We start from the raw sequence: 24,032 nt of genomic DNA on the forward strand, positions 1-24,032 counted from the left end.
AAGTCAACATTACCTTCCTTCATTTGGGCCAACTGGCGGTGAATCGAGGAAGTACAGTACATACTGACAAAACTAAAATGACCTCTAACATGGAAATTAAGCATTTACAGACACATGTCCACATAACATCTTTTGTTTATTTGTGTGTGAGGAATGTTTCCTGAAAGTTTCCCTGTACCTTTTTGTAACACCCTGTATATGTAGCTGTAGATGTGGAACACCTGTGGGTTCATAAGGACAGACAGTGTATCTAATTCCGGGTCCAGGACTACTTCATCTGGACTGTGTGTCTGCATGAGGTTCATTCCAATACATTTTCTTACGATCTTCAGTCCAAAGTCCTGTTTGAGGCAATTATGCATACAGGTTTCTTCATATCTGCATAAGTACTACAATCTACATCCACTTACATCTGTTTACTATTGTCAAGCCGAGGTCTCCCTCTATAGCCCCCCCCCTTCCCCTCTCCCCCTCTCTCACTGCCTTACATACCAAACTAATCATTGACTTTTTTCTGTAACACCACATTTCAAAAGATTCTATTCTTTTCTTGTCCACACAAACTTTCTTTCAGATATATGATGCTAAAGAAGTAAATTTGATTTCTGCATGTTGTAATTACTAAAAAGTGAAATATAATATTTTTTATTCAAGATGAGTGCAAACGAGAACAGCAAGCATTCAATTGCTGTGCAGAGATCACCACATTTTTGTGTTACCTACACATCCTTCTGCCACATTTTCAATTATTGAACTTTATGCTGCTCCTCAGAATGAGGGAAACTGGAAAAGAGGAAGAGTCTTTAACAGAAAATTTACTTTGTTTCTTGTCTTCTTCTATATAACACTGACATATTGCCAGAAGGTTTATCCTTATTGTTTATGTAATAAAATTTCCTGTCAGAGTCTTCTTCTTTATCAAAAACAGCCTGTTATTTAGCTCTCTGCATTCATGCTTCACTTCACAAGACAGAAAATCATCACCACAGACTCACTGTCACTGTGTTAAATGCATCTGAATAGCCAAGGGCTTTGAGTGACATCTTACAGTACTGGAATTAAGCATAACATATGTGATGAAAACACGGGTGAGTTATTTTAAAGTGTTTTTTAACTTACTAAATTTGACCTTAAAATTAATCAAATAGTACCACTCCAATTTCAGTAAGTGGTAACAGTAGAGTAATATTTTTCTGCATCATTGTTATACAATGAATAAAGGCTCGATCTGGAAGGAAAGATTAGTCAACTTGGATGTTGAGCTGTCAAGTAGCAAAAGTATGATAGGAGGTTATAATGTGTTACAAAGGATTTTTGACTGAACACTTCTTTTATCTTGTATAGTACACAGTCACATTCAAAACATATGTGAACTCGCATCTTAAAATTGTAAGACATTAAATTTCTGAATTGAAATATCATGATAGAAACTAGTTACAGTGTTATGGAATTAAAAAGTCTGTTATTCAAACAAATCACTGCATAGAGAGTCTTCCATAAAATATTTATCTTGAAAGAAGCAATGAAAAATATTTCCAGGCAATCTGTAGAGTTAGTTTTTTGTTATCAGCGGAATATGATGTAAAAGAAAACGAGGAAGTAAAATGCTTATAAATATGAAAAATATTAATGAGGAATGTTTGCAGCATGAATAAAACCAATAATTGATAACAAGAAATGATAGAAACAGTCAGAAGAATTTTAATGTATGATTAATAATGATTAATTTGTAAGAAACATTGACACGATCTGCGGAAGAAATTTAAGGTGCCATATTAATGAGTATAATATCTTTCAATCAAGCAATTTGGTAGAGAAATGTCTTCTGTTTAATGAAAAACAAATGAATACAACCAAAATAGCATCCAGGTTTACCTTTCCAGGTTCCACTTTCTTTGGAGGTTCAACCTTCTTTTCTACTGGTTTCTCATCCACTTTTTTCGCAATTTTTTTCTCCTCTTTCTAAAGACAATAACGAATTCAAATTATACTTATGGAAGTGAATTAAGATACACTGATGATAATGTTGGGCAAATACAAATAATATTCTCAGAAATTCAGTTGTGTCTGCAGCAACAATGAGAGCTTCAGTTCTATAAATATTTCCAAAAAATGTGATGAACAGCATGTACCCTTTGGACCGGGAAGGAATAGACCTTCCAGAAAATGACAGTCAAGTTCTGACTGTCCAGAAAAATAATGAAGTTTGGAAGCCTTACTTTATGATTCACTTAAATCAAAATTCCAGTTTATGTGTATTATTTTGCATGTGTAGCATGACATATGTCAATATTATGTTTAGATGATTGTATGATGATAATACAGTTCACAGTTACAAACTGTAATGCAACTATGTTAGAACAGACATAACATTTTAAGTATCTGTATTTACATAACAGCCAACATATACTCTACAAAACAGATGCAAGTTAAAAGGAGTTGCTGGTTGTACTTGACATGATCTCAGAACAATAAAATAAAATGAGGGATAATTAGAAATAAACAGCTCAGTTTTATTGATTTCTTATGAGATCACATACTGACTGGAAAGCTGTAAGCAAATTTGCATCCTTCCAACTTTATTTTCACATACTGTTCATGTTAGTTTTTGTCTAGCATTCTGAATTACAAAGATTCTATAAACATATAGGTAACACTATCAAGTGTAACACAACTAAACTGTATATAAAAAACAGCTTACCAACCTACCTAGTATTTTGAATAGAAACTGTGTGCAAAAAAGATGTTTTTTTTTTTTTTTTTTTTTGTGTGTGTGTGTGTGTGTGTGTGTGTGTGTGTGTGTGTGTGTGTGTGTGTTTGCTAATTAGTATATAGTTTTTTAAAAAAATTTCTATGCAAATAGGATACTGCATAATAATATAGAACAAATGTCCATATGTTTTGCATTAATTAACAACAAAATTGATATATCATTAAAGTGTGTCAACATATAAATTATTTTTGATAAGTATGAGTAATAGTACTTATTCACAAAAATCTAGTTGATGTACCTTCAAATATATTATTTAATCTCTTGCTTGAATGAAGAAAAAGTTTTCTAAATACCTAGCTTATGCTTGAATTCACTCTTATGACTGCAGCATGCACTATGATTTAGTAAATTAAACTTAAAAGCAAACCAGTTTTTGGCACAATTTTTATGACAGTAGCCACCATTGATGAAACAGATTTTTTGGAATGTTCTGTTTAGTGTGGATTTTATGTTATCTACAGGACTATAAGTAATGAGAGACTACTATTCATTTCACACTAATCAGTGATGTACAAAATCCTGAAAGTATCTCAACACTGTTCAACCTTTCACCTCAAAGTTGTGAAAGTATGTATATGTATTTTCTTTACTGAAATTTTAATAAAGAATATGTAGTCAGAAGTTTAGCTAACTTTTCACCACTTTCAGTGAGTTTACTCGTCACTGAGTACTTTTATCTACAAACTGAGAAGTGATGGTCTGTCAGATAAGACTTGTGTTTCCCCCATACAAGTACCTTGTTGTAATTATCAACAAGTATTACCTATTGCAGGACAAAGTTAATTTTCGCAGGCAAGACTCAGCACTGAATTAAACAAGTAATGCATGGCATTTGGCAGAAAAAACTTGCTTTATAAATATTATACTTACAAGATAATATGTTAAATAATCAAATACATGCTCAAACACATAAACTGCACAATAAGCTTACAGTAAGCTTTTTACACAATATCTGCTAGTAAATTCATAGCTTCACACTGAGAACATTCAGTTTAGCAAATGTAGTAATAGTGCAGGATTGAAAATAGATACTAATAATGAGTGGTTAACAAACAACATGCAGAATAGTTCTGTTGTAGTTTCAACACTGTGATGATTATCCATCATTGGCATCACTCAAACATTCATTGTGTGCATCACATTCAAGTTGTAACTTAAAGGGAATGGAGGGTGACAGTATTAGAAAGACATGTTGATGCTGCCCTGCACTACAGTTTATTAAGATAAGATTAGGCCACTTCTTTGACGATGATATTAAAAATTGTATGACTGAGCCAGTTAGTATCAAACTGCTTTCTGGATTACCTTTTCCAGTACAAGTTACTTTGCTGGCTCAGTCTTTTTTCTGTGTGCTTCAATTCCTTATTTTCTTTAATAATTTCTTCCTCTTTCTAAAGATAATAATAAGTTTGGCTGTCAGAGTAGGTATGAACTGACACTCCTTTGCCGGCCGCGGTGGTCTCGCGGTTCTAGGCGCGCAGTCCGGAACCGTGCGACTGCTACGGTCGCAGGTTCGAATCCTGCCTCGGGCATGGATCTGTGTGATGTCCTTAGGTTAGTTAGGTTTAAGTAGTTCTAAGTTCTAGGGGACTGATAACCACAGCAGTTGAGTCCCATAGTGCTCAGAGCCATTTGAACCATTTTTTTTGACACTCCTTTAATAAGTTTGGTTGGAGGGGGAGTGCGACAGGGGAGGGGGGGTGGGGAGGGAGATTTTGGACATGCTGTAAGGTGTTGTCCCTTGTTGCAAGAAGTGAAGTCCAGCTCATTAATCCTAGGGGAACTTGGAGATTAATGAAGACTTCGCCAGTTTAATTTGTAATGCTTTCACAATATGCAAGTCAAAAAGAATGGAGTATAAATCTTCCTGCATCTGAGCTGTTCCCCCTTTCATGGCAACTATGAAAATGCATTTCGGAATAAATAATTAAATATTCTAAAAAGTTATATGCAAAAATTTACAGACTTTAGACAACTGAGGAAGAACCATTGAGTGGTCAGAATTCATTTTTATTGATTTCTCCATCAGTAATTTTAATAAGTTTGTTCTTGAAATATTTGTCAGTAACAACTTCAAACATTTTAATTTTGTATATGCTGCTCATCACTGCTTTAATATTTTAGGCATTCTTTTGTTCTTCTTTAAAAAAGAGAAGAGAAAGGGAGAGAGATTTGTTTGGCTTTTGGATGAAAGTGGACTCATTAAGAAATCAAAGGCTGTAAACATTCTTCTGGCAGAAAAAATCTAAAAGGGTCAAAATATAACTTTGGTTGGGGGTTCTCATTATTACCTCAAGTCATTACAGAAAATTGAAAAAAAAATCTAAATGACAACGAGCATATAAAGATGTCAGGTTTGGTTCCACTGGATATGAGACAGATGTTTAGTTCTACCCTGCCTTACTGTATGATTAAAGAAAAATGCAACTTCAAATATACGTTGGCAACCATTTCACTCCCTTCTGTACCTTCTCCTGCTCTTTGTATTATAAAATCACTATACTTGATCCTCTAACACTGTGTCACTGCCCAGTTACATCCTAATGTATATTTTTCTATTAATTTATATTCTGATCTACTCTGTTTAAATTATCCTCCAAGGCAGGAGAGCATTTCTGGGGATATCTTGGTTATTGCAGTAGAGGCCACAAGTTATAGCCCATGTTTGTACCTTTACATCAAATACCTTTTCCTGCTCATTTACACATTCATGTGATCAAACGGAAGAGCAAAAGGTAAATAAGAGAATGGAGTCATTAAGAGATATATATCCTTAAATGCAGAATAATATGGAATGTAATTTTCAGTTACAGTACCTGATGTGTCATCTAACTGAAAATTACTTTCCATCATACAGTATGTTCAAGAATATAATAACAAGGGTGAAAATTTACAGTTCCAAGCATATGAGTTCCAATATTTATTCAATGAGGATTTAAAAAATGGAATTTTGCTTTGTGCTTCCAGTGCAATGCAATTTTTCATCGGAGGAATTATAATACAGCAAGACACAGATATATATTAATTTTTTATTAAAGCACCCAGACTTGAAATAACTGACCAAACACTTCATTATTTTTTTCATTATTTTTTCAGTGGTCTTGTGATAAACTTCTGCTTCTTGGTAATGGAGCTATTGGAAGACTATTGCTTTCACCTATGGCAAACACACAAGACACTGAGGTCACTGTGCAAAGGTGAGAATAAACAAGAGGTATAGGAACTTAAGAAAAGGTTTTGTTGTCCATGACAATGTAATTGTTCACACTTGGAAGTAACATGATCTTTGGTTAAGAGTTTTTGATGAACAATATTAAAGCATACACGCTCATCCCCAATGCTGCACTTCTTAATCTTAATCAACTCAGCTATGTAAAACAATTTATGGGTGAACTTATTTAAAAAATGGTCTTAAATATTCAATGAATTCATAGCTGAGTGGCAGATTTTTGTCTGTAAGCATTCAAAGAATGCAGACATGCCTTTATGGAGATTGGATAACTGTGCTGAAATTGATTTTTTAAATCTATGGCATACTTTATTCAAATGCCTTCTAATAAAAGATTATTGCAATGCAATAATCAAGCAATCCTACTTAACTTCAAACCTCACTTTTTATACTGTCCATGTGCCATATCAGGTGGCAGAATAAAATTAGCTTCTCTTGAAGCAAATTCATGCAGCTTCATAATATTAGCAGTCCTTTTGTGCATTTCATATTCCCAGTAACTTAATAAACATTTCCTTAAAACCAATGTGAAACATACTGCATAGAAATGACAGTTGACACTAAGCCAGAATATGTCATGAGAGCTATTCCATTACACAGCGATTATGGGACAGCACTGTCATATTTTGAAAATATGAAATAAATTATAATAAAGTATTAAATGAACACATTGAAAATGTTTACCACTACTACCCGATGATATATAAGAACACAATCACTGAACCACTCACTCACTCTCTCCTGTCCAATTACTGTCACACTGTTATTTTATCAGTTCAGCCTAGCTGCTTTGTAAAGCACACAGCGAACTAACACTTCACAGAAGCAAAGTGCATCAGTAGTCCTATTACATGAACACACAAACAGAGTGCGTTTACTTTTACATTACATTAAACTAAAGCTCTAATAAAAGTTTTTTGGGACAATACAACGCTGATGAAAGTTTGTTTAAATAGCATAACAACAGATCTAAGCAAAAACTGGCAGTTTTTAAACTCTATAGTTATGCAGCAAATTTTGTTAAAGAGTAACTGCAGCAGTGCTACAGGGTGCAACCAAGAGGGGATTCAAAAAAAGTGTAAATTGATAGTGCACTAATAAATTACCTTATCAGGTTCTAGCTCATTTATGAGGTCAGCCTTCTTTTGTGGCACTTCCTTATCTTTAGTTATGTCAATTATTTCTTCAGTTTGCTAAATACAACAATATAGTGGAGCATAAGTGTGAGGGTAAATACAAATTAAGTGAATGAAAAAAATGAAACAAAAATGATTATTTCTCAAATATCTTGCTTCAGTGCAGCACCAGTTTCTCATCTGTGAAAATCACACTCTAAGCAACAGTACATCCAGCCACTCTAAAATAAATGAATAATATCACTGAATCTCATCTATTTTCTCATTCAAAAAATTAAATTGTATGATATTCAGATACTCTGAAAAAATGGTAATAGTGAGACTCTGAGCATGTTGTGAAACAGAGACATTCTATACCTCAAATATTAACTGTAATGCAGTTCACTAACAAATAATGTTGAAATTATGTACAGTAATTTGCAATTCCTCAGAATTACATTAAAACAGAAAAATGAATTTTCCTACTGCTGTAATCATATAAAGTTGTGACAGAATGGAATGAATTATCAGAGAACGGTAAATGTCAAATCAGCAAATCAATGAATGATTATAAAGAGGCCAACTATCAAGCTAATGCAAGTTAAATCTTTTTTCTGTAATGTCATATGTCACCAAAAAAATGAGGAAAGTTTTACTTTGTAATTCAATCACTTTATTCAGGCAAGATTTTTCTGATGGGAGAAATCATGTATGGGGTCCCTCAAGACTCAATCCTAGTTCCACATATATACAAACCATCTTCTGTCTAATACACAACAAGCATAATTTATTCTTTTTGGAAAGGACAATAATATTGTAATCAATCAAAGGATACATACAACAAGAGAAGAAATGGTAAACAATGTTTTTACAAGTATCATTGACTGGTTTCCTGAGAATGGTCTCACTCTCTATTTTATAAAGACACAAAAGATTCAGTTCTGTACATCTAGATGTACAACACCAATGATAAGTGTAACACATGGTACGGAAGTAATAAATAAAGTGGAAACTTCAAAATTTCTAGGTGTCCATATTAATGAGAATTTGGACTGGAAAAAGGACGTTTTGGAACTCCTAAAACAAATCAGTTCAGCCACATTTGTGATTAGAATAATTGCAATAACATAAGATTGCAGAAAATGTAATGTTCATTATTCCACATTAAGGTTGTCTTGAGGACAACATGGGGAGCACAATGCTGCAACCAAAATTTTTTATCACTTACCAGTGATATAAAATTTCTGACAGCAAAGCAACATTTGAAAACAAACTGAATATGTTGACAACTACTTCTATTCAATTACAATTTATCCTGCAAATGATCCATGAAACATGAAACTAACTCATTAGTCCCATCAACAAAGGAAAATTAATGCAAAAATTTGTGTACAGTAGAGCCCTGGTGATTCAAGTTAACTGGGGTTGAGGCAACCTCGAATTACAAAAAACTCGGATAATACGGAAATACCACTAAATCAATGGGTAAATCAGGAATAAATATTTAATGAGCACAACAATGATTAAAAAATAAATAAAAACAATACAACACAAACCTGCATTATATGTACATATGTGGATACATATTTCCAAGTTGCAAAAGTACACGTCACATTTTAAAGAAACTGTCCATCGTCCATTGTTTTAAAATACAACCTTGTTTTTTAACAACAATGTCATGCCATTTTCTAAGAAGTATGGTGTAATTGGTGTAGCTTCTGCTTGCTGCTCAATGTAGCACAATGTCACATCTAGCACTCCCAAACCATCGATGTAAGTGATGACAGGTATAATTTCTTCAGGCAATTACTCATCATCACTGTCTTCAGAGGGTTCACTAACCATTTCAACAACTGCAAAACCAATCTCTTCAAACTGTCCAACCATTTTGAAACGTCACTTGCATTCACATTTTCACACCCAGAAGGCTTTTTCATCAGTTCTGCCAATGGTAGGTCATCTTCATCTGTATTGAAGGTATCCATTTCAAATTGTATAAAATCTGGTTCCATTACTCTTTTAGAGTCTCCACTCTTATTTCAGACCATGAATCGACTATTTAGTAAACTACAGCTTTTATCATATTCTCTCTCTCTCTCTTTTTCCTTTTTTATTTTTAGAAGTTCTGAATCAAACGGTGTGGATACCTTATTTTTCAAGCATTGTAAAATGCCTTGGTTCTTAGACTGGCTTAAACACATCACATTAGTGGTAAGAACAATGCACAAGTACCTTCACATTGTAATTCTTCCTCATCATGGTGTGAAAAAGCATCGTCAAGTGTTAAGATTGCTTTGGAAGGGAAGAACATTTTCTTTGGCTATCTTTTGGTCTCTGGAACATAATCTTCGAAAAACCACTTCCCAAAAATATTTTTGTCCATCCAAGCAGATTTTTGGTGAACATACGTAACAGGAAGTGCTGAAGCAGGGATATTTTTTAAAGTTCCAGGTCTCCACTTGCATTCAGCGCAGCAAGAACTGTTAAACTCTCTCTACGTTTTTTGTAGCCTGGGGAAGCCTTTTCTTCTTTTGAGGCTAGACATTTAGATGGAAGCATTTTACAATTTAGTCCTGTTTTATCACAGTTATACAGCTGATCGAGAGTACAAGATTTTCTTCTTATAAAAATTTTCTTAATTTTTCATGAAACTGTGTAGTAGTTTGAGAACCCACAGAAAGTTTTTCACCACAAATTTCAAGCTGCTTTATGCTGTATTACTTCTTCCACTTATCCAACCATCCTAAACTTGCAGTAAAATCGTCATCACCTTCCTTTAACTCATTTCCAAAAAATACAGCTTGCAGAATAGTCCCTGAAACGGGGTTTCCTTTTTATCTTTGTTGAGTAAACCCAATGAACAAATCTTCACTCATTTTTTCATACTCAGATTTCTTCACTGACTTCTGTTTAATGATAAAACACTTCTTTGATGAAAATTTGTCAATTTTGTCTCTGTTTCTATGCCAGTCTCCAACTGTCACTTCTATGACTCCATACTCAGCATCAAGTTTTTAAACTGTTTCTCCTTTGTCTAGTCTTTTTTCAAAGCCTACAGTTTCACACTTAGCAGCACAAATTTTCTTTTACTCCAACCACTCATTGTAATGTATGAATTTAAACATCAAGAAACACACAGTTACATGTACGGTACAGAGTACATACGTACAACACTTTAAAATCAATGTGACATGGGTGGGCTCACTACAGTACAGATGTTACTTCACAACCAGCTAAAGTACATACAACAATGGTCAGCCAATGTTGTAAAATGTGTACTGTATTGTTACCTATGCATACTGTATTTTAATGATCACTGTTGCTGAGTAGGCACAACACTAGGAGTAACAATAAGGATGGTATGGACTATACAATTAATTGTTACGTGGTTCCAGTTAGTGAAAAGTTGACAAAGAAGCACCCTCCTTGAAACCCAATGGTACCAGTCCATCTGTAATAGAAATGCATGAGCAGTCTGATGCCAAAGTTATTTCTGTGCATTATGAATGAAAACTCTAAGTAGGACAGCTTTACCTGTACCGTACGTGGAAACTGAAAGAAAGTTAAAAATGTAACACACTGGAAGCTGTGTAAAGCATATGTATGAAAATGGGTTTTTACTCTCGTTTTATGTAAATTTTAATTTTCTTAAGACCAGCTCAAATCAGACGGAACGTTGAAATTCCAGGGCTCAAATTGCCAGGGATCTACTGTACATGCAAATTTTGTGCAGTGGTACGAGGGAGTGCCATGAACAATACATAAAAAATACTGACCAATGGGGTGTAATCACTGGGGTGGGGAGTGTTTAAAGGTCACTTCTTTTATGGTTGTCTTGAATAACTCAAAAACCATAGATTCTCATGAAATGTTCTCCAGAACAAAATCAAACTACATTAAATTTCCTACAAGAAAGGTCCTATTCATTTTTCTCTAGTGCTATTTGTTTCTGGGTTGCAGGAGATGGAAAATTTTCTGTTTATTAAAAATATTGTTTTAATGGTCTAAAATTGATGTTTATCTTTAAATGAAGTGGTTAAAAACAAATATTAAATGTGTGTAACATGTCTAAGTGCAGTAGGTCCTTATTAAGGGATAAACTGTATTCCAGGGTGTAACAGGGTGGATGGGGGAGGGCGGGGGGGGAGGGGGGGGGGGGAGTGGGAGCACAGGGGAATGTGTGAAATGGAAGCACAAGGGAAGATACGTCACTGGAGTGTGTTCATTCACTCCCCTTCTTCATGGGTCTAAAAACGTAAGATTGAGCAGGTGATTACAAGGTTATGCTGACCCTCCACAGTATGCCTTATTAATCACTGGCAACACAGTGTATAGACATGCAGGGTGTGTTTGTTTTCCCCAGAATACATGAACACTACATGGAATGCAGATACGAGTTTTGTTAATAATGCTAACACATGGAGCACATGTACAGAATCTACATAAATCTCTGCACACTGTTCTACATTAGTAGAGAGAAAAATGATTCTTAGTCATCCTATACGCCAGCTGTAGTTTACTTCCAGGAAAGACAACTTCCCACGCCATGAGTGTGGTTACAGTCAGACTTCACTTCCTGAGCATTTCTTGCACAGTTATCTTGCGTGGACAAACAAAGCAACTTCACTGAGCTCACATTTATACAGTACAGTTATTTTAGTTTATGAAATGAGTATTTATTTGCATTTGTTAAGTGAGCTTTTATGTAAAATACATTCCTGTAAACACTGTCTGAAAAAGTTTTTAATTTGTAAGAATGTTGTTGTCAGTGATCTATGTAGTGTTGGTGGAAAAGGGATTGGACTTGTAAATGTATCACCTTGCTGCTCTCTATCATTGGCAACATATTATAAAGCCATGTAATTTTGTTGTAATCATTTGATGGTGAATTAATGAATGACTAGAAAGTTCTTGCACTTCTTCCATCTTTAACTGTTTTGCTGGTAGACTGCATATACCTTTTTCATTCATGAGTTTCTGGCACTTGCAGAGAGGGCAGCACTGAGTGGAGCCACTTATCACACATCCACAGTATATCTTTGAAGATGGGTCTGATGGAATGGGACTGATCATGTTCATGTTTAGAACAGTAATATGCTGTAATGCACTGCTTGACTTATGTTAAAATATTTGGAGTTCTTTAATAGCTAGGTGACCTACCTCCGTTGCAGAGGGGGACAATTTCAGCCTCTGGGCCTTTTCAGATGTTGGGAGAGTGGAGATTGTGTGAGGCTTATCATACCCCTCATGCTGTGAAAATTATTGCAGACAGTGATAGTGGAGACAATGAAACTGACATTACTGAATTGTATTGACAGCATGTTACATTTGGAACAAGCTCTTGAATATGGTAGACAGCTGACAGCTCCAACTGTTGAGCTTTTTTTTTTTACATAATAGCTCACTTAAATAAGTACTCATTTAATAAAAAGAAAATAACTACACTATATAAAATAAAGTTTAGTGAAGTTATTTTGTCTATTCACATAAGAGAACTGAACCAGAAATGCTGAGGAGGTTTAGTCTGTATGTAAACTTAAAATGCAAGCAGCACTTGTGGTGGGGGAAGTTGCTTTCCCCAGAAGAACACTATAGCTGCTGTACAGGAAAACTAAGAATCAGTTTCCCCTGTAGCAGTATAGGATAGTGAGCAGTGATTTACACATATTCTATTCACATGCATTTCTTGCATTAGTATTATTAATAACTCACATCTGCATTCCATGTAGTGTTAATGCAAAACAAAGACTCCACAGGCATGTCTGTGTACTGCATTGCCAATGATTCATAAGGTGCAATGTGCAGGGTCAATATAAGTTAATTAAACACCCTGTGGTTGCTTTTTTTATGTAATTGTGTAGGCAGCATGGAGAATCACCTCCACAATCTTCAGTTTGCAGATCTATGAAGGAGGGAAGTGCAAGAACATAATCGGTGACCTACCTTCCCTTGCACTTATACCTCACACATCTTTCCTTGCACTTCTACCCCATGCATCTTCCATCACTCTTCTACCCCACACATCCCCCCACTCCACCCTGTTGCACCCACAGAACACAATTTACCCCTTAATACAGCTCAATTGCACTTATATGTGCTACAAACATTTAATATTTGTCTTAATCCACTTCATTTAATGATAAACATAAATTTTATACCATCAAAACATATTTCCAATAATCTACAATTTTTTCCATCCCCTGCAATATAGAAACTACTAGTACTAGAGAAAAAATCCATTTGGCATTTTTTGTGAGAAATTTAAGGTGGTTGAATTTTGTACTGGGAAATATTTTAACTAGAAGCCTCCGTTTTTGAGTTATTCAAGAAAAATATAAAAAGTGATCACTAAACATCCCCTGCCCCAATGTTTACACGTGATCAGTCAGGATTTCTAGTATGTTGTTCAAGGCCCCCTTTCCTACCACTGTCAAAAAATTTGTGACTACATAAATTTTTCCCAGTTGAACTTAATTGGTCTTCATTGACGGGATTAAATAGTCACCGAGTAACTAAACTGGTTAACCATATAAATCAAATGAGTAATCACTACAGAACATAGTCATAAAATCACTTAAATAAATTATTCTGATAATCCACAACCCTCACACTCCATGTGTGTACACTTTACTTAATTAGAATGAATCTGGTCAGGAACAGTTAACTGCAGCACAGAATCATATGAAATATGGTTCTGTGCTGCAGTAACAAGGGTTAGACAGGGCCAGTATCACAAATAAAACTATCTGCACTGTACACAAGTATAGGAAATATCATTATGTAGTATGCAATTTGAGACTGGCTTTGACTAAATAGTAAATATTTCCAACACATTTATGGAGTGACAAAAATTAAGAAATTAATCTGAAAGGGCAATAAGAATGGGACACAGATGTAGCTGCAATATTTGGAAAAAGGTTTTGAAATGGGAAAAAGGTTTTGAAGTGGGAGAGTCAACCTGTTCCAGTGTGCTGTTCATATCAGTGTACTGTGTCTTATTATGTAGGGATTCATGGCCTCTGTTGTCCATTGTAGTTGAGTGCTTCATGAATAAATCCGTATTTGGGTTAGTTTGGACTGGTCTCATGTACTACACTACTTAGTTACAACGCAATTGGATACCATCCTTGTCACCAACTGTGTTATAACTATGTATTACATGAGACCAGTCCAAAGTAACCCAAATATTACTTTATTCATGAAGCCCTCAACTACAATGGAAAACAGCCTCCCTTTAATCACCACGTAACACAACACAGTACACTGATGGGAATGGAACTCTGGAAAGGCACACAAGAGAGCTAGTTAGCACTGCTTGTTGCATATACATATGTGTGAATCACTGGTAACAATGTGCTGGAGACTGCATACACACCTCCTACAGGCAGCCTTCAGCAGCTGGACCGTGCTGATACATTTGGCAACAGAGTCAAACATGCACACACAGTGACACCACACTAATTGCAAACGTAGTAGTCATAAGATATAACATGTTGTGTTAATTGCAGTGTTTTGAATGACCACTTAAGTATAGCCACAGAGTAATCTAAATACATGTATGTATTTAAGGAAAGCAAGAAGGAATTAGACTATAAGCATGTATTCTTGTCAGGAGTTCAAAGGGCTTCTCTGTCTTCTTTAACAAGCTTCAATACACAAAAGGCATGCCACTGGAAACACTGAGAAACTGAAGTGGCTTTTCAGCCACCAAAGAAAATTATTAGCTAAGCTCACTTCTGAAGCATCATACACCATCATGTAAGAACGTATAATTAATCAAGATAGTTAGTTAATTATACTAGAAGAGTTTATAATAGCTGCTTCTCTCTAACAATGTATTCTACATGCTTAAGAGTTCCACTAACAGACCCTAATGGACTGTTTGAAGTGTCTGGATTCTGTTGTATCTACATCCGATTGTTGTGAGTAAGAGTGAGTCAGTGAGAATTATAAAATTGTATTACTCAATTGTAACTGAAGTCATACACAGAATTACCTTAAGAGGCTCCAATTTCTTTGTTGGTTCAACTTTGTTTTCTGGTGGTTTCTCCTCAGTCTTTGTCTCAATGATTTCCTCAGTTTTCTAAAGATATCAGTGAATTATGTTGTCAGTGTGAGCATAAATCGGTATTGACTGAGTTCAGAATGTGATAAAATCAAAATGATTTCACAGTTCTGAATAAGAGCATACTGACAGTATAGGGTAATTGTAACTTATGTCAAAATAAACAAAAATGTTCTATGATGTGCAGCCATATATGTCCTTCTATACAGGGAAAAGAATAAAAATTATGATTCATGTGTCTGTAAATGTTTTTTGCGATGTGTCGATGCAATATAATCTTCACAGTTTCATTTCCACAAATGTTTCAGAAAGGCGTTTCTCTCTTTCTCTTTCCATGTTCTGGCAAAGTGCTAGTGTATCACAGACCAGCTCCTTATGTAGGTATTGCTGGCAAGCATTTAAATCTTGTAACAGTTACTCCACAACAATTTAACAACGGCCCAGCTGACTGTTCATGTAGCTCGCAACTCGAGTCTGTCACCCACCACAGCTCTGCATGATGCATCTTATTGCATCAAAGTCTATGCCAAGCAGCAGAGATGGCATAACTCTTATCTTCATTAACAAGATTGATCAATATTTGTATCTCGACTGCCTCCTTAGTAATCCCTCCTCAATAACTGCCTTCCCAAGTCCTATATTGCATACATGTTCACTGCTATGTATGTAATACAGTGCTGCAGTTGTTCCACATAAAATTATCCACATTTGCATGGAATGTGAAGGCCCCTAGAGTACAAATTCTTAGATTATCTTCCACACTGCCCAAAAGATTCCTTATTTTTGCTGGTGGTCAAAATATGGGCTTGATAATTTTCTTAGGCAGAGCATGCAAGGTTCAAAACATAGTTCTAGTAAAACCCATGCCTCTTGGAGGGGAACCGTTGTGAACAATAAATCAACACCAAAAGTCACCAATATACCTCTAGTTTTTGGGATGTCAACAAGAAAACAACAACATATCTCCCACGTGATGGAAACTACTATGAAAAAAATCATGGGGTTCAAATGGGCTTGCCTCCATCATCTGTCATGGTAAAGTTTTACATGGAAGAATTTGAAAAGATTGCACTAAGAACAGACCTACTACAGGTACACTGACAACATATTCGTAGTGTGGCAATATGGGAGGGGCTCTTTAGACAAGTTCTTCAACCAACTCAACAAGATTCATCAAAACAGTTGCTATACCACCAATGTTGAGGGAACAACTGTCTCTGGTTTTTGGATGTCCATGTTAAAAAGAAACCTGATGGCACTCTGAGGCATAGATTTTACAGGAAACCACTCACAAATCCTGTATCTTCCAGCAACTAGCTGCAATCATCCAGGACAGTGATACTCTTGTCTGACAGCCCTGTGATAACTGCAATGTATTGATGACACTGGACCACCTAAAAAAGACTTTTGCTTCCTATGACTACAGACATGATGAAATTAAGAAGACTCTGGGAGCACAGAGACACAATGACAAGAGTAAAGAAGGAGCAAACAATGAAAGAGAAAAGAAGATTGCATTCCTGCAATAAGTTGGTGCAGCCTCCACAAGAATTGGCCAAACTTTGCCTAAGAAAGGTATTATGCACATATTTCGAAAACTTGCAAATATAAGGAAGCTTCAGGGCATATATCATATCCATGCAAACCCTGGAAGCCTTACATCAGACAAATGCAGCACTGTCTCTCCTTGTGTTGCACTGTAAACATATATAACATAAGGCTAAGGCAGGACAATAAATCTGCACTGACTGAGCACAGCTTAATGGAAAAGCACATGTTCAGTTTCAAAAAGATAACTGTCAGCTGCTCAGCTAATGGTTTCTGTGAAAGCATTTTTAAAAAGGCAATCAACATAGAACTGTTGGCAAATTTGTTAACCAAGGTAAGTGTTTTGCCCTAAGACCAGCTCAATAACCAACCTTTGAAGAAATAAGATGGCAGACTCAGTGGGGTGCGTCGCACAGGGAAGTGGTGGATAGATAGTGCATGTGAATTGCCAGCTATATAAAGGACTGGCCAGGCCACTGTTAAACTCTTGTAAAGCACCTGTTGCAAGGTTTAAATGCCTGCTGCAGTACCTGTATGAGGATGTGGTCAATGATACACTGGCACTTTACCAGAAGATATAAAGGGAGACAGTAGTGTTTCCAAAATGTCATACTCGCACTCTGATCTAATATAGCAAAAAACCTGTGAAGATATCAGTACATTATGATTCTTACGAATATTTTTGTAATATCTGACAACGAACTGAAAAATATTATAACAGAATAGCTGTGAAACATACTGCTAATACATTTACGCACTAGCAGTATATTTAATGCAACAACAGAAAAGATACAGAGAATATTGATTAAAAAAATCTAAAACAGTAGATACTAACATCCTGCATGTTCTCAGAGTGAATCTTTCACTCTTCAGCAAAGTATGCACCGTTTTAAGAACTCTAACCCAGTATGGTACACATTTTTAACCTGCCAGCAAGTTTCGGCATACTTATTATTAAGCATCACATTACATTAAAAGTATGTGTTCAGGATTTGGCAATTATTGATCAAACTGGTAAAAAATTTCTGAGAGCCATAGCATTAATTACATACTACACAAATAAAACACATAAATCTAGATGAAGTTGATATCATTATAACACCACCAATAGCTGACATTTTTTACTTTCATAGGATTAATTACAGATGAAATATGCTATACATTTACCAAAACCTTGTAATATATTCTAATACATTTTATTCAACAAAAATGTCAATTTTTATTGGTAAATAAAGTGCTGAACACACTGGGTATTGTACTTAAGTATATTTTTCAATCAGTAAATAAGGGGAATACCTACTGTTCACAATACATTATGTTACTATTGTAGTCAAAATTCCACACAGACATATCCTCCTGAATTCATCAAGTGTGAATATGAATACAGAGATAAGTCAACAGACAATACTTCAAGATGTGAAAGGTTTATCAAATATATATTTTGTAAGCATGCAATCCATTCAAAGACTTTGCCAAAAAGTCATGGAATACAATTTAACAGAAGGAGCAAAAATTTATTGGGCCAAAAAATTAACTGTATGCATGAAACTGTTAATAATAAACAATGTGTAGTTGCTGTTGTTTCAGCTTCTACAATTATGCCAGTAGAATCTGTGCAAAAAAATAATTCTCCCACAACTGAAGCAAAATCTGCTACAAATTAATCATACACTCCATAGATAGTAATGAATTAAACTGTGTAAATTGTGGCTCGTTTTGGGATGTAAGGTATTTGATGTCACTGACAACAATTTTACACTCCAGAAACTATATTTCTAGAAGACCCATGGAGCAGGATATGGCTTGTTTAAATATTACCTTTCTAACAGACTTCAACAGGCAGATATACAACTTATCGTTAGAGTTTAATCATCAGCTCTGCGAAGAGACCTTCGTTTTTTTCTTAATACACCATTGGCCATTAAAATTACATCAGGAAGGATAACAAATAATGTAACTTTATTGCTTATGGATGTACAATACAGAAGGAAGATTCCATGATTAAATTTGAAGCTTATTTGGGTTTATACAGGATATGAAATTAAATACACAGAGGTGTCATTTCCAGTAGCAAAACTGGCTCTTGCCCAGCTGGGCATCAGGTCAAACTAAGCTTGGATGACAGACAGGGGTAATGCCATTCCATGCTGGTACAGCTCTTTGCCAGATTCCATTAATCTTATGTGGTCTGCAAGTGGTGGCATGCAAGTCACTCAACAACCCACAAACAGATATTATCAACAGGTGAGAGATCTGGATAACATTCTTGACAGAGCAACAGTTGAGCACACACTGCCACAATGTAGGTAAGGACAACACGGGAAACATGGTCTTCTGTTAACTTGTTGAAAGATAACATTACGGAGACCTCAAAGATTGGCCACAGGTGCCAGCCAGAACAAGTCAGGAAATTACCACTAAGTGAACTATATGTGAGTGTGTTTTTCACCCAAAGGCAACTCACACCATCATGACAGCTGCTGTGCCCCATGACATTAAAAATGCAATCTCGCTACATTCAGCCTCCTTGGAGCTGCCATGCATTCATCATGATGCTGTACACAGAACTGACACTCATGTGAAATGACAACATCTTGCCATTCATTTGCTCAGTGTTGTCATCTACATCTACATCTACATGGATACTCTGCAAATCACATTTAAGTGCCTGGCAGAGGGTTCATCGAACCACCTTCACAATTCTCTATTATTCCAATCTCGTAAAGTGCGCGGAAAGAATGAACACCTATATCTTTCTGTACGAGCTCTGATTTCCCTTATTTGATCATGGTGATCGTTTCTCAATTGTAAGTCGGTGTCAACAAAATATTTTCGCATTCGGAGGAGAAAGTTGATGATTGGAATTTCGTGAGAAGATTCCATCGCAACGAAAATCGTCTTTCTTTTAATGATTTCCAGCCCAAATCCTGCATCATTTCTGTGACACTCTCTCCCATATTTCACGATAATACAAAATGTGCTGCCTTTCTTTGAACTTTTTTGATGTAGTCCGTCAGTCCTATCTGGTAAGGATCCCACACCGTGCAGCAGTATTCTAAAAGAGGACGGACAAGTGTAGTGTAGGCAGTCTCCTTAGTAGATCTGTTACATTTTCTAAGTGTCCTGCCAATAAAACACAGCCTTTGGCTAGCCTTGCCCAAAATATTTTCTATGTGTTCTTTCCAACTTAAGTTGTTCGTAATTGTAATACCTAGGTATTTAGTTGAATTTATGGCCTTTAGATTAGACTGATTTATCGTGTAACTGAAGTTTAACGAGTTCCTTTTAGAACTCATGTGGATGACCTAACACTTTTCGTTATTTAGGGTTAACTGCCACTTTTCGCAACATTCAGATATTTTTTCTAAACCGTTTTGCAGTTTGTTTTGATCTTCTAATGACTTTAGTAGTCAATAAACGACAGTGTCATCTGCAAACAACCGAAGACGGCTGCTCAGATTGTCTCCCAAATCGTTTATGTAGATAAGGAACAGCAAAGGGCTTATAACACTACCTTGGGGAACACCTGAAATCACTTCTGTTTTACTCGATGACTTTCCGTCAATTACTACGAACTGTGACCTCTCTGACAGAAAATCACAAATCCAGCCACATAACTGAGACGATATTCCATAAACACGCAATTTCACTACGAGCCGCTTGTGTAGTACAGTGTCAAAAGCCTTCCGGAAATCCAGGAATACGGAATCGATCTGAAATCACTTGTCAAAAGCACTCAGCACTTCATGTGAATAAAGAGCTATTTGTGTTTCACAGGAACAATGTTTTCTAAACCGATGTTGACTGTGTCAATAGACCGTTTCCTTCGAGGTAATTCATACTGTTCGAACACAATTTTTATTCTAAAATCCTGCTGCATATTGACGTTAATGATATGGGCCTGTAATTTAGTGGATTATTCCTACTAACTTTCTTGAATATAGATGTGACCTGTCTTTGGATACGGGTCTTTCATCAAGCGAACGGTTGTATATGATTGTTAAGTATGGAGCTAATGCATCAGCATACTCGGAAAGGAACCTACTTGGTATACAGTCTGGACCAGAAGACTTGCTTTTATTAAGTGATTTGAGTGCTTCACTACTTCGAGGATATTTACTTCTACGTTACTCATGTTGGCAGCTGTTCTCGATTCGAGTTCTGAAATATTTACTTGGTCTTCTTTTGTGAAGGCATTTTGGAAGGCTGTGTTTAGTAACTCTGCTTTGGCAGCACTGTCTTCAACAGTATCTCCATTGTTATAGTGCAGAGAAGGCATTGATTGTTTCTTGCTGCCAACATACTTAACATACGACCAGAATCTCTTTGGATTTCCTGCCAGGTTTCAAGACAAAGTTTCGTTGTGGAAACTGTTATAAGCATCTTGCATTGAACTCTGCACCAGATTTCAAGCTTCTGAAAGGATCACCAATCTTGGGGATTTTGCGTCTGTTTAAATTTGACATGTTTCTTTTGTTGATTCTGCAACAGTGTTCTATCCCGTTTTGTATACCAAGGAAGATCTGCTCCGTCGTTTGTTAATTTATTTGGTATAAATCTCTCGACTGCTGCCAATACTATTTCTTTGAATTTAAGCCACATCTGGTCTACACTTATATTATTAATTTGGAATTAGTGGAGATTGTCTCTCAGGAAGGCGTCAAGTGAATTTTTATCTGCTTTTTTGAATAGGTATATTTTTCGCTTATTTGTCGAGGATTTGGGGATTACAATATTCAGTCTCGCTCGTTATTAACTCAGGATTATTTATTGCTAACAGGTCAAGTGTGTTTTCACAACTGTTTACTATTCGCATGGGCTCATGAACTAACTGCTCGAAATAATTTTCAGAGAATGCGTTTAGCACAGTTTCAGATGATATTTTACGTGTACCTCCGGAATTAAACATGTATTTTTGCCAACAGATCGAGGGTAAATTAAAGTCACCACCAACTATTATTTTATGAGTCGGGTACGTGTTTGAAATCAAACTCGAGTTTTCTTGGAACCTTTCAGCAACTGTATAAGGAATCTGCAGCCTACACGGTCGCAGAACCGTCTGAGCCTCTGATCCAGACCCACCACTCAGCTCTGTACCAGAGGTCCACAATCGGTCCTGTCTACTATGCTGCGAATGGTCAGCTCTGCTTTCATCTTGCAAGCAAGGCTGGCAGCCTTCACCACTTCTGTTAACCGCTTGAAACCAGAGAGAATATCTTCTGATCCAAAGTGACACACACCATTGGCAGTGATGTGAGCAACCACATGCAGCTGGTTGCACCCTGTGCTCTTCATGGTATCCGGCAGGACCCTTTCCACATCTGGAATGACTCCAGCCAGTATGCACACAAGTGCACATTGGTTTTCTTACCCTCCTTGTGAGTCAAGTCCCTAAGGGTCCCCATAATGGGCCTAGCATTGGAGCTCCCAACTGCCAATAATTCCACCCTCTGCGATTGCCCGGATCTTGCAGGCTGAGTGGTTTCCTCTGAAACAAGACAGGTGACAGCATATGGCTCAGTGACAGTGTCAGCCACAGACAGCACCTGGAACCTGTTTGTCAGACAAACCAGGGAGGCCTTACGTGCGGCCGCCTGGGAAGTCTTTCGCCGGCTGCTTTGCCCCGGAGCGACCTCCCACTTAACCACAGGTGAGGGGTCGGCCTCAGTGCAAGCAGTAACTGGGTTTGCCATTGATGAGGACCGATCGGAGGATTCTGACATGCTGGACATCCATTGGATCGATCATCGAGTGCACTACTCTCAGTGAGCCTCAATTTGATGCCACATCAAGGGAAGCCATAACAATGGTTGCCGAGCGGACAGCTCCTAGTGCTCCAGGCACCATTGCACTGTCTGTATGCATACTTGTCATGCTATAAACAAGCCCATTTCCTGACTCAGGGTATGTGACAAGGCTGTATAATCATACATGGTTGAGTGAATAATACACCTGTCCTCTCGAGTGCTAGTCATGTGGGGTTGCTAAGGTTAAGCATGGCAATGAGTATGTTCCTCCTATACCTATTAATTGCATATTCACATGACAGGAATAGGACCAACCAATACAAGCAGCATTATTGTGGAACAACAAACAGCAATCAACACAGGCCACGATCCTGCTGCAGTCAAATTCTGACATGCTGGTAGACTTTCTCATTCTTACATAAGGATTATCATGATCTTCTTGCAAACAAACAACATTCAAATGTTATTTTTGCACAAGATACGTGCTGTGTAATCTTTCCTTGTATACAGAATGTAGATGGCATTATCCATCCCTACTTTGTGCAATTGTGCTGAAATGCTAATCTACTGTGTATCCAAGTTGCATGACATGGTGTTGCAATTTTAATGGAAAGCCATATATTTACAAATGACATGCCAAGCTCTATATCAGCAGCAAGTACAATATTGTTTGCAGATGACACCAGTCTGTTTAACAGGAAATGAATGAATCTGACTTACAGGAAAGTGTCACAATGGCAACAGAAGAAGCAAACAATGGCTTAGGCACAGCAGACTGACTATAAATGAAAAAAGGATTAACTTCAGCCGTATGATGAAAAAACTAGGAACCACTCTAACAGTAAACCTTGGGCAGTGATCAGATCTGGCAAACAACTCACATTAAAATTTTGAAAAATGTGGTTGGGTGAACATTTAAGGCGGGAGAAATGTACGTAATTGTTAAACAACAAAAATTATGCCTGTATTGTTATGTTTTAAGAATGCTTAAATATTTCTGTAGTACTGATACAGTGTTGTGTACTATTTTGCATAAATGCATAGCATATTATGATAGGGTACAGTGTTTTGGTGGAATATCAGTCTCGCTAAAGGCTCATATATACTTCAAAGAAGAGAAATAAGAATCATCAGATGGGTCACACTGAGAGAATCACATACGTATATTTTCGAAGAAATAATGACCTCAGCATTTTTCTATATTTATAAATGGTCAACTACATAGCTTGGAAACAAGAAATATTGACAATTTTCATAAACAAACACAAAAAAGCTTTGTGTCAAAAAAGTGCATTGTATTAGGTGAAAAATCTTTTTAGTGTGTTTCCTAAGGAAATACAGGGTTTGTCTGTAAAGTACTGAGACTGGGTCTGGTCCCTCTCCTTCCCTCTTTCCTGAAGAAGCAACCGTTGGTTGCGAAAGCTTGAATTTTGTGTGTATTTTTGTGTTTGTGTGTCTATCGACCTGCCAGCGCTTTTGTTTGGTAATTCACATCATCTTTGTTTTTAAATATATTTTTCCCACGTGGAATGATCCAAACAGTACATATTGTTAA

At 36.4% G+C, this 24,032-nt stretch overlaps 1 protein-coding gene across 50 annotated transcripts in view; it reads right to left on the bottom strand.

The window, feature by feature from the left end:
* Positions 1–24,032, bottom strand: part of LOC126299121 (twitchin) — a 484,418-nt gene that overhangs the window by 320,524 nt on the left and 139,862 nt on the right. For 13 of the 50 annotated variants that reach the window (XM_049990822.1, XM_049990871.1, XM_049990825.1 and 10 more), the window contains 3 exons: positions 15,114–15,200; positions 7,109–7,195; positions 1,876–1,962 (listed from right to left, as the gene is read on the bottom strand). The exons of 14 other annotated variants lie outside the window; for them this stretch is intronic. In XM_049990822.1, the coding sequence (XP_049846779.1) occupies positions 1,876–1,962; positions 7,109–7,195; positions 15,114–15,200 (261 nt within the window). The remainder of the gene's footprint in view (positions 1–1,875; positions 1,963–7,108; positions 7,196–15,113; positions 15,201–24,032) is intronic. 23 more of the 50 variants (XM_049990865.1, XM_049990854.1, XM_049990856.1 and 20 more) reach the window with 5 other exon arrangements.

The sequence above is a fragment of the Schistocerca gregaria genome, chromosome X (genome assembly GCF_023897955.1).
Source record: "Schistocerca gregaria isolate iqSchGreg1 chromosome X, iqSchGreg1.2, whole genome shotgun sequence".
Classification (NCBI taxonomy): domain Eukaryota; kingdom Metazoa; phylum Arthropoda; class Insecta; order Orthoptera; family Acrididae; genus Schistocerca; species Schistocerca gregaria.